Raw genomic sequence first — 15,975 nt, forward strand, 5'->3', positions numbered from 1 at the left:
TCTCGAGAGTCTTCTCCAGCACCACAGTTCAAAAGCATCAGTTCTTCAGCACTCAGCTTTCTTTATAGTCCATCTCTCACATCCATACATGACTACTGGAAAAACCATAGATAGCTTTGACTAGATGGACCTTTGTTAGACTTGCCCTTCTCCGTGGAAGCCACCACCCAGCAGTGTGGCCTCAGGACTGAAACTCAAACTATCTAATACCCTGTTGAGCAGTCACGTCTTATTATGCTAAGTGGAAAGATCTGCAAGAAAGCTTCCAACTTAACTGTAAGTTGCATTTGGAATTCACCCCGAAAGAAAGCAAACCAGCCACAGACACCACTTTTATTTATTTTTGAGGTGTCCTTGCTTAGCAGGAGGGCGTTGCACCACCTGGGTGTCTAACCCTGCTTCAGGCTTCCTGTCCCGCACTGGTCAGTAAACACCCCAAGGACAGGACTTAAGTCGCTCCCATGGGTGTCCTCAGGCAGCAGGTGTGTCCCATGGTGTCTCAGATAATGTTATTTCCGGTAACGTCAGGAAACTGATGAAGAAAAATTTCAAAGCAGAATAGATTCGCTGAATAACCAGGGCCAAGCGCCTGTATGTAAAGCATCAAGTGGGCTTCTGATGATGAAAGGGATCATTGTATTCCTCTCTTCACATGTTATAACATTATTTATGCTTTGTGGTTTTAATCCTTACAGCAGGGGTTTCCACCCTTTTAATTTTTTTAAATTTAAATTTATTTATTTGTAACTGGAGGATAATTGCTTTACAGTATTGTGTCGGTTTCTGCCATGCATCAACATGAATCAGCCATAGGTATCCATATGTTCCCCTCCCCCTTAAACTTCCCTCCAGGAGCCCTGTTTTCTGTCACGGACTTAGTTTTAGTGTCAGTGATAGATATAAAATTTCATTGACAAAAATAATAATTTTAGATGGATTTGTGTAGTTAATAACAATAGCGTCTACATCTCTTATAAATAACAGTACCTGTACTTGCAAGGCGTATTTATTTGCCCATCAGACACTGCTTGTTATGTTCGCACTGTCAAGGCTACTGCTTGGTCTAATACGTGTTTTATTTTGTTTTATTTGTTTTAGATGATAAACTTCTTAAAATCAGAAACATGTCACTTAGGGGGAGGATCTCTCGGGCTTTCGAGAACACCGTGTATAAATATGTCCTTTATGAAAGCCAAGTGATGACAAACCTAATTGTAAGCTTCATCTGAGGCCTGTAGAGGTAGAGCTTTCTGCTTTTTGGTAGAAAGTTCTGCCAAATTCTTTGATCTTCCTTGAAGACATATTTTTCTAGTGAATATATGTTCAAATTAGATCCAAATGGAAGTAACTTTCCAGTTCTTCAGTTAAAAATTTCATTTCTTTGTTGCGTTTACCGTATGTGATGTGTTACTAAGGGTAAATGAATTAACTGAGGAATTTTGAGGCAAAAAAGGACATACTGTATCTTTTTCTTTTTAACTGGAGGAGAATGGCTTTAGTGTCTTGTTGGTTTTTGCTGTAAACAGCGTGAATCAGCTACCAGTGTACACACACCCCCTCCCTCTTAAGCCTCCTTCCCCCACTCCATCCTTTTTAGGTCATTGCAGAGCGCCACGCTGGGTTCCCTGCACAGATCCCTGCTCGCTGCCTGTTTGACACATGGTTATGTGTATTTCTTGTTGTTGTTTAGTCACTAAGTTGTGTCTGACTCTGTGACCCCATGGACTGTAGCCCGCCAGGCTGCCCTGTCCATGGGATTTCTCAGGCAAGAATACTGGAATAGGTTGCCCTTTCTTTCTCCAGGGGCTCTTCCCGACCCAGGGATTGGACCCACATCTCCTGCGTTGGCAGGCAGATTCTTTACCACTGACCCACCAGGGAGGCCAGTAGTGTATGTGGAACATGCTGTTTTTTTGAGTGCTTTAGAAGAAACTTGGATTGTGTGTGTGTGTGTGTGATTTAATGTCTCTGAATATAGCTGGTTGCTGACTTACAGTGGTTTAACTTGAGATTTTTTTTCACTTTACGATGGTGTGAAAACCATACACATTCAATGGAAACTGTACTTGTAATGTTGAACGTTGATCTTTCAGGGCCAGCCTCGTATGGTAGGCACTCCCTGGGCATGCTGGGCAGTGGCTGGGACCCGCAGCTCCCAGACAGTGGCCCGTTCGTGAGGGTAAACAACCAATACACTTAAAGCCACTCTATACCCAAGACAGCCATTCTGGTTTTTCTTTTTTTTTTAAACTTTCAATACAATATTCAATAAATTACAAGAGACATTCAACACTTCGTTATAAAATAAAATTTGTATTAGATGATTTTGCCCAATTTTCAGCTAATGTAAATGTTCTGAGCACATGTATGGTGTTCTTGTCTAAGTTATGGTATTCAGTAGGTTAGGTGTATTAAATGCATCTTCAACAGAATAAACTTCTGATTTTCGTGATGGGTTATAGCCCCATTGTAAGTTGAGGAAGATCTGTATAGTATTTTCATTTAGATGCAGTCACTGGACACTGGCCCTTGGACAGCACAGAGATCAAACTACTCAGTCCCAAAGGCAATCAACCCTGAATTGGAAGGACTGATGCTGAAGCTGAACTTCCCAGTCCTTTGGCCATCTGATGGAAAAAGCCAACTCGTTGGAAAAGACCCTGGTGCTGGAAAAGATTGGGGGCAAGAGGTAAAGGGGGTGACCGAGGATGAGATGGTTGGATGGCATCACCAACTCAGTGGACCTGAGTTTGAGCAAACTCTGGGAGATAGTGAAGGACAGGCAAGCCTAGAGTACTGCAGTCCATGGGGTTGCAAAGAGTCGGACACGACTTAGTGACTGAACAACAACTGGACACTCAAATTAATTGGTAGCTTATTAAGATATTCAAGCTTGGTTTACCTCTTTCTCATGGATGGAAAGCTAGTTACCGTAGTGTCTTGAAGACAGAAGGGATTGATAAGTGTTTGCTGCTGAACCCGAGAAGCTGGGAGGAAGATCCACAGGGATGGTTGTGGCTTCTGCATCCTCGCTGCCTTCTACCTCTTCTCATGCCATCTGAGCAGCAGGAAGTATTCAGAAGCAGGACCTTAGCATTTTAGGGTTCATGGAAAGAAGGCTGGGGCCTTCTTTGTGAAGAGAGGCAGGAATAAACCTAAATTTAAACCCAAGTCTTGGTTCATGGATTGAGGATTAAGTCCGTTTGTCTAACCTAGATTTGCAGACTCGCTGCAAAGCTGGGGCTTGGCTTATTGTTTGTTCTGTACCGTTGATGCTCCTGGTTGGGAGCGAGGCAGGTTGTCCTGGGTGACATATTCCAGGTGTGCTGGGATGTTACTGTTAGTGATAGATGACACCTGAAGGGTTTGGAGGGCTGTGGGGGTGCAGGATGGGGGTCTTATCCAGCACTGGGGGGCTCCCCAAGGCTTCACAAGTGGGGCAGGTCTGGTCTGAGTCTTTGAGGAGATGGGAGGGTGAAGGGTGTGTGTGTGTGTGATGCGGGGTGTTTCTGGCTGATAGGGGAGCAGTGTGTGTGTAAGTTCAGCTGTGAGCAGGGGCTTGTGTTCACTGCAGGTGGTTAGAATCCTTGGAGTGGGTGTGGGGAGAGGGTCCTGAATGGGGACGAGGAATAGTGAGGCTGCAGGGTAAGTGGACCTCAGGTCTTGACCTCTGTGTCACATCTCAGAGTTGGGACTTGATTGGAGGTGTCGACTAAAAAATACAGTCACAACCTGAAAGTGGAAAGTTATATTATTTTGGTGGGAATGTTTAGGACTCTGAGCTTGGGAGAAGGTTACTCTGAGAAAACTGCCCTAAGGAGACAGGGATGGGTAGTCAGGCTTTGTGCAAGTTTGCAACAAAGAGAGCAGGCAGTCTGAACATCAAAGATCAGGTATCAGGTTAAGGAATTTATAGCATTCTATGTATGGGAAGATGCAAGCCTGTGGACTTACTGAATTCATTCCTTTTCATATGTACCCCAGCTCTGGGGCCAGTCCTGTTTCCTTGTTTACCTTGCTGCTTGCATTCTCCCAGCTCCTCAGCAGTCACCGTGGGGGCTGGTAGCGTCTGCTACATCACAGTTTGGGGAGCCCTCGTTCACATTTGGAGGCCAGAAATCGCCGATGGCGGTGACAGGTCTTGTTTATTAATATGGCAGGAGATATTTTCATTTCACAGTAGCCCCTGGTGAATTTTAGGGGAGTTGAATTGGGAGATGTGCATTCAGGGGGAGGGTGCCAGAATGCATCCCAGGGAGTCATGAGCATCCATTAGGAGGCTGTTGGAGGCACACATACGAGGGGCATGCTGGCCAGTAGACACAGTACTCCTGAGTGTGCAGGAGGGCAGGAGAGGATGGGGGCCGGGCGAGCCTGGGTTCCTGGTTAAGTCGTGTGGTGGGTGGTTTGTGGGGCCCGGTACTGCGCTGGGACCCACACTGTGGGGAGCAGGTCTGGGAAGATGTGCGTGAGTTCAGGGTTAGATATTTGGAGGAGAAGACTGTACCCCAGACACCTGCCCACTGGTTCATGACCCCTCTTTGTTCCATCTCTCCCGATAAATCCTACATCTTATACGACATCTCTGATTCTGGTTTCCTCTGGCCACATTTTTCCACACTTGTGTGTCTCTCACTGTACAGGCTGACTACTCATGTTGCTTTGCCAAACACACTGAGTTCAACAGAAGGACCCTAGATTATGCTGAATGTTCACGTCACCCCAGATCAGAGCAAATCAGTGCTTACCAAGAGGAGTTTTAATACCACCCATTTATACCACTTCTCTGTAATCGAGAGCCTTTTTGTAGGTAATAATCAAAAAGATATTTAAGGGAAAGAGTAGAGTTATAGCTTTATTTTCCAAAGCCTTTTACAGAATTTGATTGTGGTGTGCATTAAAAATATACATGGGTATTAGAATTTTTTCTCATTTGGTAGAGGGTTAGGGTGCTACCTACCACTTAGGGATTGTTTGCTGTAATGATTAAAGAAGTTGCTTTTTAGCAGTCAGCCTGGTTGATTTGATCCGGTTGTATCGTTGTATCACTGTTACTCATTGGCTGCAAATTAACTTTTTAAACAGCTTCCCTGAGAGGCTGCTCCTTATGTAAAGCAAATCTTACTCGATGTCTGTCAGCACACAGAGCTATATGTATGCAAGTGTGTGTGTGTGTCTGTGTAAATGTAAATGTAGTTTAGCATGAGTGATAGGTCCCAAGATAACAACCTGGGTGAGCTTCCCCCAGAGGCCTCTCCGGCAGTACCAGCATAAACACAGACAGACGTGTTCTTTCTCTTGGCATTAGACAGACGTGAGGATAAGGTTTCTCTGCGCTTGGCCCTGTGCTGGCCCCTGGGGATGCAAAGATGAATGGCACATCTGGGCACATGGTTCTTTTTTGATTGATGAGACTGTAGAACTCCCCCAAGCCCTCCTCCCCTTTTTTAGTACTCTTCTTCCTATTTTGACTGTTGGAATATTTTCTTTCATTGGCTTATTAGTTATGCTTTTAAATTAACCTCTAACACAGTTACCGTGTAATTAAATAATCAAATGTTAAAAATTCTACAGATGTTTTCATTACAGTAAAGTATGTGTAATAGTCAAAATATTGTTATGATTTCTTTTTTTTGTGTGGTTAGTTTTGTTTTTCTATATTTTGTGCTCAAGACATTAAAAGTCAGAGCTCTTTTAAGTTGAAACATTCTTAACGGCCTCAAATCAATCAAACCTCTCTTGCAGTATGATGTTACAGGCTATTGCTTCTAAAATTATGTGAAGGAATAAATCAGTGAGCCTGACAGTTATTATAACCATAAAGGTTATAAGAAAAATTATAATGCTGCAGTATGAAACCCCATCAATATTCCTGCGTGGTGGCCTGTGAACATGTCCCTATTCTTGGTATAAATACTTCACATTATATGCAGTCTGTTGTTGCTGTTGTTCAGTTGCTAAGTCGTGTCCCACCCTCGTAATGATCTTGTGTGTGTGGACTGCACTTACAGATATATGGAAAAATAATAGAAGCCTTGCATTGTTTTGATTTTTTATATATTAGTAAAAAAGACACGTACAACATTTGATTTACAGCCTTGTCTCTTCCCCCCTGCCTTTAACATCTTCAGAGAGGATGCAGGCTTAGAGAAAATGCTTCCTTCCTACGCAACACTGATCTCAGTGCTTGCCGGGCTAAAACCCCTGATAGCGCAAACCGCGTGCCCCGCGCGGCGCTGCTCCCCGTGATCCGTGACTAATCCTGCAGGCACTGCGGAGAAAGGTCCGGGCTCGGAACTGCGGACGGCCTGCCTGGAAAGGGTGACGTCACCTCCGTCTGCGCGTGCGCGCGGCCGCTGATGCAGCGATGTATCACAGGGCTCTTTGTGCTCTGGGGTGCGCGCGCGCGCGGTTGTCCCCTAAATAAACTAATGAGTAAAATTCGGTAGTCATCACCGAGACTCCGTACTAATAGGAACCCTCCAGCTTACTGCTGCATGTTGCTTCTCTTTGTTCTTTCAAGATGCTGCTTTATTAACACTTTTTTTTTTTTTCTGCTACAGCTGTGTTTTTGTAAGGAGGGGATCTTTGCAGTCGTCCCCCACTTTCAGGTTTCCCACTTAGTAAACACTAAAGTAGAACTGCTGACAGGCAAATGCGACCTCTGAAAACGGATGAGCAGCGCAGTTTGCCCTGTGTTTTAGGGACAAATCCCAGTGAAGGAGGTGAGGTGGACCATTCAGAACAAGGTGCCAGTTCATTGGTTACAGCTCAAATGGGGAGGAAATGGCAGTGTTTTTTTCTAACACGGTTTTTACTTTTAAAAAAATTGACTCATATAGTTGGAGGATTAGGTAAAATTTCAAATGACTAGTATATGTCAGTCCCAGGAGAAATATGGAGGGAAAATACTAACCTGTGTTTGGGTTTAGACTTTTAAAAATTGGATTTCTTTTTAGACTCATTTGATTTGCTTCATCTTAATTTCTTTTTAAACCAGCTATGTAAAAAATTTTGTTGGGATGATGTGCGGCATAAAAGCTTTTTGCTCATTGTAAAAATATTTCTGTGGTGCTTTCTTTTTAAATTAAAAAAAAAAAAAAACACATGGGGGAGGCGGGTGGCTCTTCCTTTTCTGTTTGTTGTTTTTAAAAAATCTGATACCAAGGAAGTGACCAAGCGTGTGAGCATTCTGGTCAGCAGTGACTCGCTTCAAAAGGCATTTGTTCACAGTAACAATGCAGTACCTCCTTGTAGAGTGGAGGGGTAAAAAATAAGTTGATTCGTCCAGTGGGGTGTTAGATAGTTTGAGTTTCAGACCATTGGTACAACTAAAAGATTTTCCATTGTTGAATAATTTGTGGAATGTTTACTCTTAGGACCCAGAGGTTCCTTTTCCTTGTTAGAAGTGTAAGTCATACTATAGGCCATCTGAGCAATACTGAGCTTAATAGTTTACAAACCTGAAACAGAAAGTGCTCAGGGACGTTGGGTTGCCTGTGTGGGGGCTTCAGGGGCAAGACCCTGGAGAAGTATGTTGTTCTGTTAGTTCATTTATCCGCTCATTCATTCATTCCATCAACCCATGTCCATTGACCGTCCTGTGCCTAACATCTGGGAAACAGCAGTCAACAAAACAGACGTGTCCTCTGGCTAGCAGGTGGATTTAGAGGAAGAGAGGGGGAAAGTGGTCCTCCTGATGGGTAATATAATGCGAGTCACTTTAGGGAATGTGGATAATTTGGGGGGGGCGGGGAATTGAAATAGATTACAAATCAGCAGACTACTGAGCCAAACAGCAGTCTGAAAGGTGATAGCAGAATCAATTTTGGCAAGTCACATTATGCTGAACCTGGAGGGTGGGGTTTGAGATATTTTAAATGAAAATGTTAAAGTCTCTGAATATTCAAATATGATTGCTTGAAGGAAAAGGCGTTATTTGTGTTGATTGAAACCAGGAACGAGGAAAGAAAGTCATCGACCACTAACTGCACATTTATGTTCACAATGATGAAATCAGATTTGTAGGGCACGCCCTTCCCCCCTCCATAGCATTCAACAAACATCAAGATCTAGAGTAATATGAATGTTCTGGTCAAATTTCTTTCACATTTGGTTTAAGAAAGCAGTTGTTGCCTGCCTTTTAGGCATCCCCTGGGACATACCCTTTGCACCAAGAAGGAGCTAGGTGGGCTTTGGCTGACTGCATCTTCACTATGCCCTGAAGTAGCATTTCATTAAAATTCACATGGGCTTTTCTGTCTCAGCAAAATGTACGTTAAATTGTAACAAGTGTCCAGTCTCTCTACACACACTTCGGTATAGGCTTGTGTAATTGGAGAAGTAGGTAATTTACGAAACGGTACAACTGCACCTCCTCTGACTTTGGCCATTTACCTCTGTTAATTTTCCCCACTCACGTTGCTTTTCTCTTTTTTTTTGCCCTTTCTTTCCTCAGTTTAGTCACTCAGTCGTGTCCGACTCTTTGCGACCCCATGGACTGCAGCATGCCAGTCCATCATCAACTCCAGGAGCTTATAGAGACTCATGTCCATTGAGCTGGTGTTGCCATCCAACCATCTCATCCTCTGTCATCCCCTTCTCCTCCCGCCTTCAGTCTTTCCCTGCATCAGGGTCTTTTCCAGTGAGTCAGCTCTTCGCCTGAGTTGGCCAGAGGATTGGAGTTTCTGCTTCATTATCAGTCCTTCCAGTGAATATTCAGGACTGATGTCCTGAAATTCTCTCTGTGAAGTTTAGTGGCCCTTGGAAGTAAAGTGCTGAGTCACCTGGTCTGTGGCACTGGTGTGGTCTGGGGTCTCATGGTTGTCACTCTGAGATGGCATCCACTAGTCCTTTCCCCAGAATGCTGAGAGTGTGGAAGGACAGACTTGTGTTTCCAGCACGGTTGTTGGGTGTATCCTCTGTTCCACAAGTTTAGGAGCCACAGCTTGGTCCTTTTATGTATCAGGAAGCCAGGCAGTAGGAGTTATCCTATCTGTAGTGTAGTCTGGAATCACTGGAATAGCCCAGAAGCCATTTATTTGTAAATTTTTTGTAGTCATGCACTCCATTTTCATAAATAGCTTTTCAGGGCCTGGAACAGAATCTGCCTTTTGATCTGAGGACATTTCATGGCTGAGTTCTTCCGGCTTTTTATTGAAAGTTACATGATATATTTAATCTGGCTTTAGTGTGTGTACAGGCTGCCTCCGTCTTTTGCCTGTTTTTAAAAATGGAAACCGGGTTAAACATAATGCTTAGGTGACCGCCTAATAATAGCCACAAACTCAGTGTCTTTGTGTGATTAGTTTTATGGTTCTCTTTTTTTGTTTGTTTTTCTCTTTTCTGTTGTAGATGTTTTCGTTGTCAATTTTAATAACATTAGCATCTCTTTTTCTGTGGCATATTCAACAAAAATATTGCAGTGAAGCTATTTAGAATTTACCTTCTAGCCTATGTTGGGACATGTGCATATATCATGATAAAAGTTAAACGCATTTCCACACCATTTTAGCCATTGACTCACGTGTCTTTCTTCCTCTGGAAAAATGGTGAATCTTTCTTAATCTAAAGAAGCGATTCAGGAACTGGTTGGCTAGAGTAGCTACTTTAAGACACTGAGGATCCACGGGAGCCAGTCTGTGGCCTACGGTGGGGCAAGGCAGGTGAAGGGTATTTCGTTTCCTTCACTTTGTTTTCCCATCAGTATAGTTGTCTTCCTCTGGGGCGGCTGGAAACACGGCAGCTCCAACTAGCATCTTCACGCCGTCAAGGTCGTTGATAAATAGTGTAGCTCCGAGTCGGCGGGAATTGTCAAGGACGCCGGCCTCTCCTGGGGTCCCTGCCCAGGAATCGGGACCTTCTTCTTGCTGAGGGTTGTGTGACAGGCAGTGCCTGCTGCTGTGGTGTGGAGTCCAGGACAGCCGTGGAGGTGGCCTCTCCCCGAAGGCTCTGCCCCGTCCTGGCCAGGGCGCCTGCGGGTACAGGCTGTTGAGGGAACGGCCGGAAGCAGCGTTTTCTTATCTGGTGGCGGTGGGAGGGGATCCTCTTTTCAAACCCCCCGTGAGTGTAGATCTGCAGCCAAGGCTTGCTCCCTCCGAGCATCCTGTCATTTGATCTTTCCTCCTTGCCACCTGGGTGCCACGTGTGGCTTCCAGAACTTTCCATCCCGCGCCCCGCCCTGCAGGTACTTACGAGCCCGTCTCCAGGAAGGCTGCCGTGGTGCCCGACTCCTCTCTGTATTTGCCAACCCTGCTGCCGTCCATGGTCATATCGGCTGGAACTGGGGTGTCGTCAGTCTTTGTGGACACACGCAGTGAACCGCCCATGACGGGCAATGAACTCCTGAGACGACATTGCGTCCATTCAAGGGTTTTTGAAGGAAGCTTAAGGATGAAATTGCAGACCGCTTGGCTCCTGTCTTGCCTTTTATAAATAGCCCCTGTTTTAAAAGCTTGGTGGGTTGCCAGTGCAAGGCAGGGTATACTGGAAAGCAAAAGAGACTGGCGATGTGGAGGCCTGGGTTCTATGTCGAGCCAGCCCTTTCTCAGCCAGCTGGGTAGTGTGCTAAGCCCTTGGGCATTTCAATGTCCATGATATTGTTGTCTAGTCGCTGAGTTGGGTTGGACTCTTTGTGACTAGTTGTATCCTGTTAAACTGGGTTCTTCCTACATAGGTATTCTGTGGACAGGGTTGTTACTAATCTACACATTCTTTGCTTCTGTGAATGATTATGTTGTAGAGACTAGATCCTGCTCGATTTCTCCCAAAGGGGCCGGTGTGATTGCTGTTTCTGCGCTTGTTTCAGCAGGCCGGACTCAAGCCTCGAGTCAGGTCCTGGTCCTTATCCTGATCTGGGAGCCGGGGCTGCAGGGAGCTTGCCTGGAACCTGCGAGCTCAGAGTTTATCTGCACGCTTTGAGGCGCCCCTTCGGCTGCTCACGGCTTCCCCTCGTGCTGGGAGCTGCCGAGGTTGCCCTGAGCTGTGTCCTGACTTGTTTCAGCAGCTCCAGGTGGCCTAGGCCCGGCCCTGCCCTCGAGTCCTTAGAAGGGGACCTCCTCTCTCCTGTTTTTGTCCCTCTCCTGTCTGTGCCTTGAGACAGGCGGTTTTCCCAGGTGTCCTCTGTGGCAGGGCTGGTCTGTAGGAACCGCTCAGGCACATGAGACATGGAAGCTCTGATCATCTACCAGGAGCATTTTTTCTTGCCCCGGTTTCCAGGTCTGCGCCTTCCATTGACTATTACCAACTCACAGTTTGGATCCTTCCTTGAACTGTTTTGACAAAAACAGACAGGAAGATAGGGTTGGGGCCAGTAGTCTTTAGTTTTTTTTCAAGAGATTGCTCTGCCATGAATGACAATTACTGGGTTTAAAAAAAAAATTTTTTTTTTAGATTTAAGTTTATTTATTTTTAATTGGAGGATAATTGCTCCACAATATTATGCTGGTCTCTGCCGGCCATACGTCGACATGAATCTGCCTTAGGTGTACGTGTGTCCCCTCCCTCTTGAACCTCCCACAGTCACTGGCTTTGATGACAATGGCCAATATCTTGAACCTGGATGACGCCTGTAGAGACCTCCAAGAGAAAAATCCCAAGGCGTTATTACAGGTGTGAACATCCTGACCCCAAACTCCCGTATGGGCAGCCACCCCAGAGAGCTTCGGCCGGACCTGTTTGGGGTGCCAGGGTTCCCTTGGCTTAGATGGACGTTGGCTTGTCCTAAACTGCCTGCTGTGTGCTTTCTGGCCAGAGTATTTCCGCTTGGCCTCCGACGATGTTGGCGGGGGCGTGGGGAGAGTTGGTTTGATGTGATAAGAGGGACCTGGGCCGCCCTGTGAAGCAGGTGACACCAGGCCATCTTGCCACATTCGCCAGTGACATCCCTCCAGGGAGGCATGGCCCAGAAAACCTGGAAGGACAGAGCCAAGAGGGAGTGGTGGCCGGTCCCCAGCTATTTACAATCCCTGCTCTCCTCCCTGACACTTATTTTTAACCAGATTCGCAGATAGGATGAGGCTTCGAGCTCCCCCTAGAGGATTTAGTGTGCCACGAATCATAGTTTTGTTTTTTTTTTTTAAACAATGTTGCTACTTTATTTGCTCGTGTTTATGTTAATCATGGAATTACAGGAAGATTTGTGAAACAATCTGGACTGATTTCACATCTAGTCTTTTGGGGACTGATTCTTTATTTAAGGCTGGAAATGATCGAGAGAGCCTGCTTGGTATGGGAGCCTCTGGGTCTGGGTCTGCACATTACTCTTCCTCATTAAAGGAGGATCAGAGACTTTCCTTCATAGAATAAAAAGTTAACTTCATAGGTGTAAAGAAAGCAGCTGTGTTGGCATTGGAGATAAGGGTGGTTCAGAAATTAAATGACACTCAAGCAACCCAGTCATTGTATTTTCTCCTTTGTCTTTCAGGGTTTCGAAAAAACGATGAAATGAAAGCTATGGATGTTTTGCCAATTTTAAAGGAAAAAGTTGCATACCTTTCAGGTAAAGTTTAACTTTCTAATCTGCTTCATTGTTCCTTGTACATTGATACAATGTCAGAGTCCAAAATACTAAACTATAAACTAACTCACCCAACATATCATAACAGCATTGGCGTTTCAGTGGATTTTTAACTGCTTTTTTCTTGTGGCATCGGCCTAAGAATTTCGTGCCCAAAGCATTTTCTTCTAGCTGGCAGGCACATCATTGGTCAGATAGCATTGGTGATTACAACATGCTCATGTCTGTCGTTCAGTCCACTCTGACTACCCTCCCCAGTTAGTTAAGTAAAAGAACTGATTCTTTAAGGTCTGTCATTTCAGCAAAGATGGTGGGAATGTGCCCAGATCTAGAGTTGTCCCGAATTCTCGCCTCTCTTCCCAGTCCTGGAATTCCTGGAAAGCCCTCGTGTTCCCTGCCAGTGGTCTCCCACTGAACAGTAGACCCTGGTTTGGGGGGTCCTGGCCCTCCTGCACTGTGAAGACAGACTCTGGACTAGTCTCCCAGGCTCTGGGGGCACTCACCTGCCTTTCTCTGCATATAGAGGGTCTGTTTTTGGGCTGTCTGCCCAGAGGCTCCCTCCTACCTGAACAGAACAGTCGTTGGGTATCATACCTCATTCTAATACTTTGGCCACCTGATGTGAAGAGCCCACTCTTTGGGAAAGGACCCCGAGGCTTGGAAAGATTGAGGGCAGGAGAAGAAGGGGACAACAGAGGATGAGATGGTTGGATGGCATCACTGACTCAATGGACATGAGTTTGAGCAAGCTCCAGGAGATGGTGAAGGACAGGGAAGCCTGGTGTGTTGCAGTCCATGGGGTCACAAAGAGTCGGACACGACTGAGCGACTGAGCAATGACAAGCACCAAGTCACTTGTTACAAAGGAGAGGTTTGCAGGAGTTTTCTGCTGTGTTTGAGCAGGAAGTAGCAAATAAATCTGTAGATTGTCACGTGCTTTCAGACAAGTCTTCCTTGATGTGTTTCCCTTTGTAAATTTTTATCTTTCTCAAACAGGCCTACTCTGCTTATCTGATGTCTCCTCTTGAACACATTTTATTTTAAATTTGTAGCACTGCTAGTTGCTTTTATATGTTCTGTGTGTCCTCTTAAGCGTTTGGGACGGGTATATACGTAGGACGCAGCTTCCTGTGGTGTTTTTGCTAATGTTATCTTGCTTTCTGTCTCATAGTGTTTCTTGGGCCCTGTTAAACATGGTTTGATGATTTTGTTGGAGTAAATCTAATTCAAAGTGACTTTGAAAGGTTAATAGAAAAGTAAGAAGTTCATGACCAGAAGAAGATACTTTTTTTTCCCCAAACTTTTTGAAGTCTTTGTTTTGTATTGAGATATAGCCGATCAGCAGTGCTGTGATCGTTTCAGGTGAGCAGGGAAGGGACTCAGCCATACACACACCTGTCCATCCTCCCATCAGCCCCCACGCCCCCGCATCCAGGCTGGCACATGACCCTGAGCAGAGTTCATGGGCTGTACAGTAGGTCCTTTTTGATTATCCATTTTAAATATAGACTGTGTGCATGACCATCTCAAACTCCCTAACTGTCCCATCCCCACTGGCCACCAAAGGTTAGTTTTCTAAGTCTGTGAAGAAGAAGGTACTTCAGATTGTTGGAAAAACTTGGTGAAAAAATAAGTGAAAAGCGAGGGAAAAAGCCTGCCTTGATGCATGGCAGCCTACTCCAGTATTCTTGCCTGGAGAGTCCCATGAACAGAGAGAGGAGTCTGGCAGGCTGCACAGCCCATTGGGTTGCAGAGTCTAACACGGCTGAAGGGACTTAGCGCAGCGCACACACTGCAGTATTCCTAATTTCTGATCAGAATTGGCCAGTTAAAGTAGCATGAGGTCCTTGCTGATTGCCTTAAGCCTGCTGTTACCCTGTTTAGGAAGGGAGAAGGGAAAATGAAAATCATTAAATTGAAAACTAGCTGATTACTTGTGTGGTGAATTTTTTGCTTTGAAAAATTTCAGTGCAAGAATAAACTTCTGAACATTTTTTACCTCTGCTCCTGTTTATTCTTTTTTTCTTGAGTTATAATTTTCATACCATAAAGCCACCTTTTAAAAGTGTACAGTCCAGTAGATTTTAGTGTATTCACAGGTTGTGGCACCATCGTCACTGACTGTCTTAATCCTAAAGAGACTGTCACCGGCCCCCAAAGAGCCCCGTTCCCAGTCCCAGGTTCCTCCACCACTCCTCTGATATACTTTTTGCTCTGACCCATTTTAAGACACATCAGGGGTATTTAATATTATGGTAACTTTGTAAAAGCTCTCCGTGTGAATGACTTTTAGTAAATTAAATCTAAGTGAACTAACGGCTTTGAAAAAGCAGGCCAAAGGATCAGAGATTCTGTGAGATACCTGTGGGCTCAAGATCTCTTAAGAAACCAGCATGGATGCCTTGAACTTGAATATATCTGATCCTCATTCTCACCTCCAGGTACCTGGAAAAGTAGTCCTCTTGCACGTAAGTGAGATAGCACAGAACTGTTTTCCCCATCAGAGGGGAATCTAAATGAGGTGAGATGATGCATCTAACGTCTGGTGAAGTCAGAAGGAGGGGCAGTAAAAGAAGCGTCCTATAGTTTATATTTGGTGTTCTGTGTATGCTACTGCTGCTGCTAAGTCGCTTCAGTCGTGTCCGACTCTGTGTGACCCCATGGACTGCAGCCCACCAGGCTCCTCTGTCCACGGGATTCTCTAGGCAAGAAAACTGGAGTGGGTTGCCATTCCCTTCTCCAGTTCTATGTATATAAGTAGGTATATTTATAGCTTACATATTTAGTGTATTACATATGTTTAATGTCCTGCGTGTGTACACATTTAATGGATATGTATATATCGGGTTGGCCAAAAAGTGTGTTAGGGTTTTTCCAGAAGCTGTGATGAAAATACCTGGCTGCACTTTTTGGCCAAGCCTACATACATATATAACATCAACCTCTGCGTGTTCCTATGTCATGAGGGTTTGGGCCTTAAAAGAACTCACAGGCAGCCTCCACTGTTTTTTAATCCCTTAACTTTTTATCATGGAATATTTCAACATCCGTAAGGAGAGACGCTAGTATAATGAATTTCTGTGAATCCATGGATCACTTCAATAAACTTGTTTCATCTATGTTCCTTGAAAAGCTTTTAAAAAAAAAGAAAACCCCCTGTTTATTATTAATAGACATAGAAGGGAATAATAACTCTTTAATAATAATAGCTCTTCAAAAGTTCGTCAGTATTCATATTTGCGTGGTTGTATCTTTATTTGTCTTTCTAGAATGTACATTGCAGTTGGTGGATGTGTCTGATGTATCTTTTTAATCTTGAGGCTCTTTGTCTCCTCTTCATTCTTTTTGTCTTACCCCTTTGTGTTTATTTATTAAGTGAGGAAGCAGTGTTTTCCTGTAGACGTCCTTACATATTGCTGATTGCAGCCTTGGGTGGTCATTTAACATGTTCCCCTTGC

General features: G+C 44.7%; 1 protein-coding gene across 7 annotated transcripts in view; it reads left to right on the forward strand.

Moving 5' to 3' along the window:
- TRIO (trio Rho guanine nucleotide exchange factor) overlaps nucleotides 1-15,975 on the forward strand; it is a 349,762-nt gene that overhangs the window by 110,354 nt on the left and 223,433 nt on the right. For all 7 annotated transcript variants that reach the window (XM_065905271.1, XM_065905278.1, XM_065905277.1 and 4 more), the window contains exon 2: nucleotides 12,425-12,499. In XM_065905271.1, coding sequence (XP_065761343.1) covers nucleotides 12,425-12,499 — 75 coding nt within the window. The remainder of the gene's footprint in view (nucleotides 1-12,424; nucleotides 12,500-15,975) is intronic.

Source organism: Muntiacus reevesi, chromosome 14 (assembly GCF_963930625.1).
Source record: "Muntiacus reevesi chromosome 14, mMunRee1.1, whole genome shotgun sequence".
Lineage (NCBI taxonomy): Eukaryota > Metazoa > Chordata > Mammalia > Artiodactyla > Cervidae > Muntiacus > Muntiacus reevesi.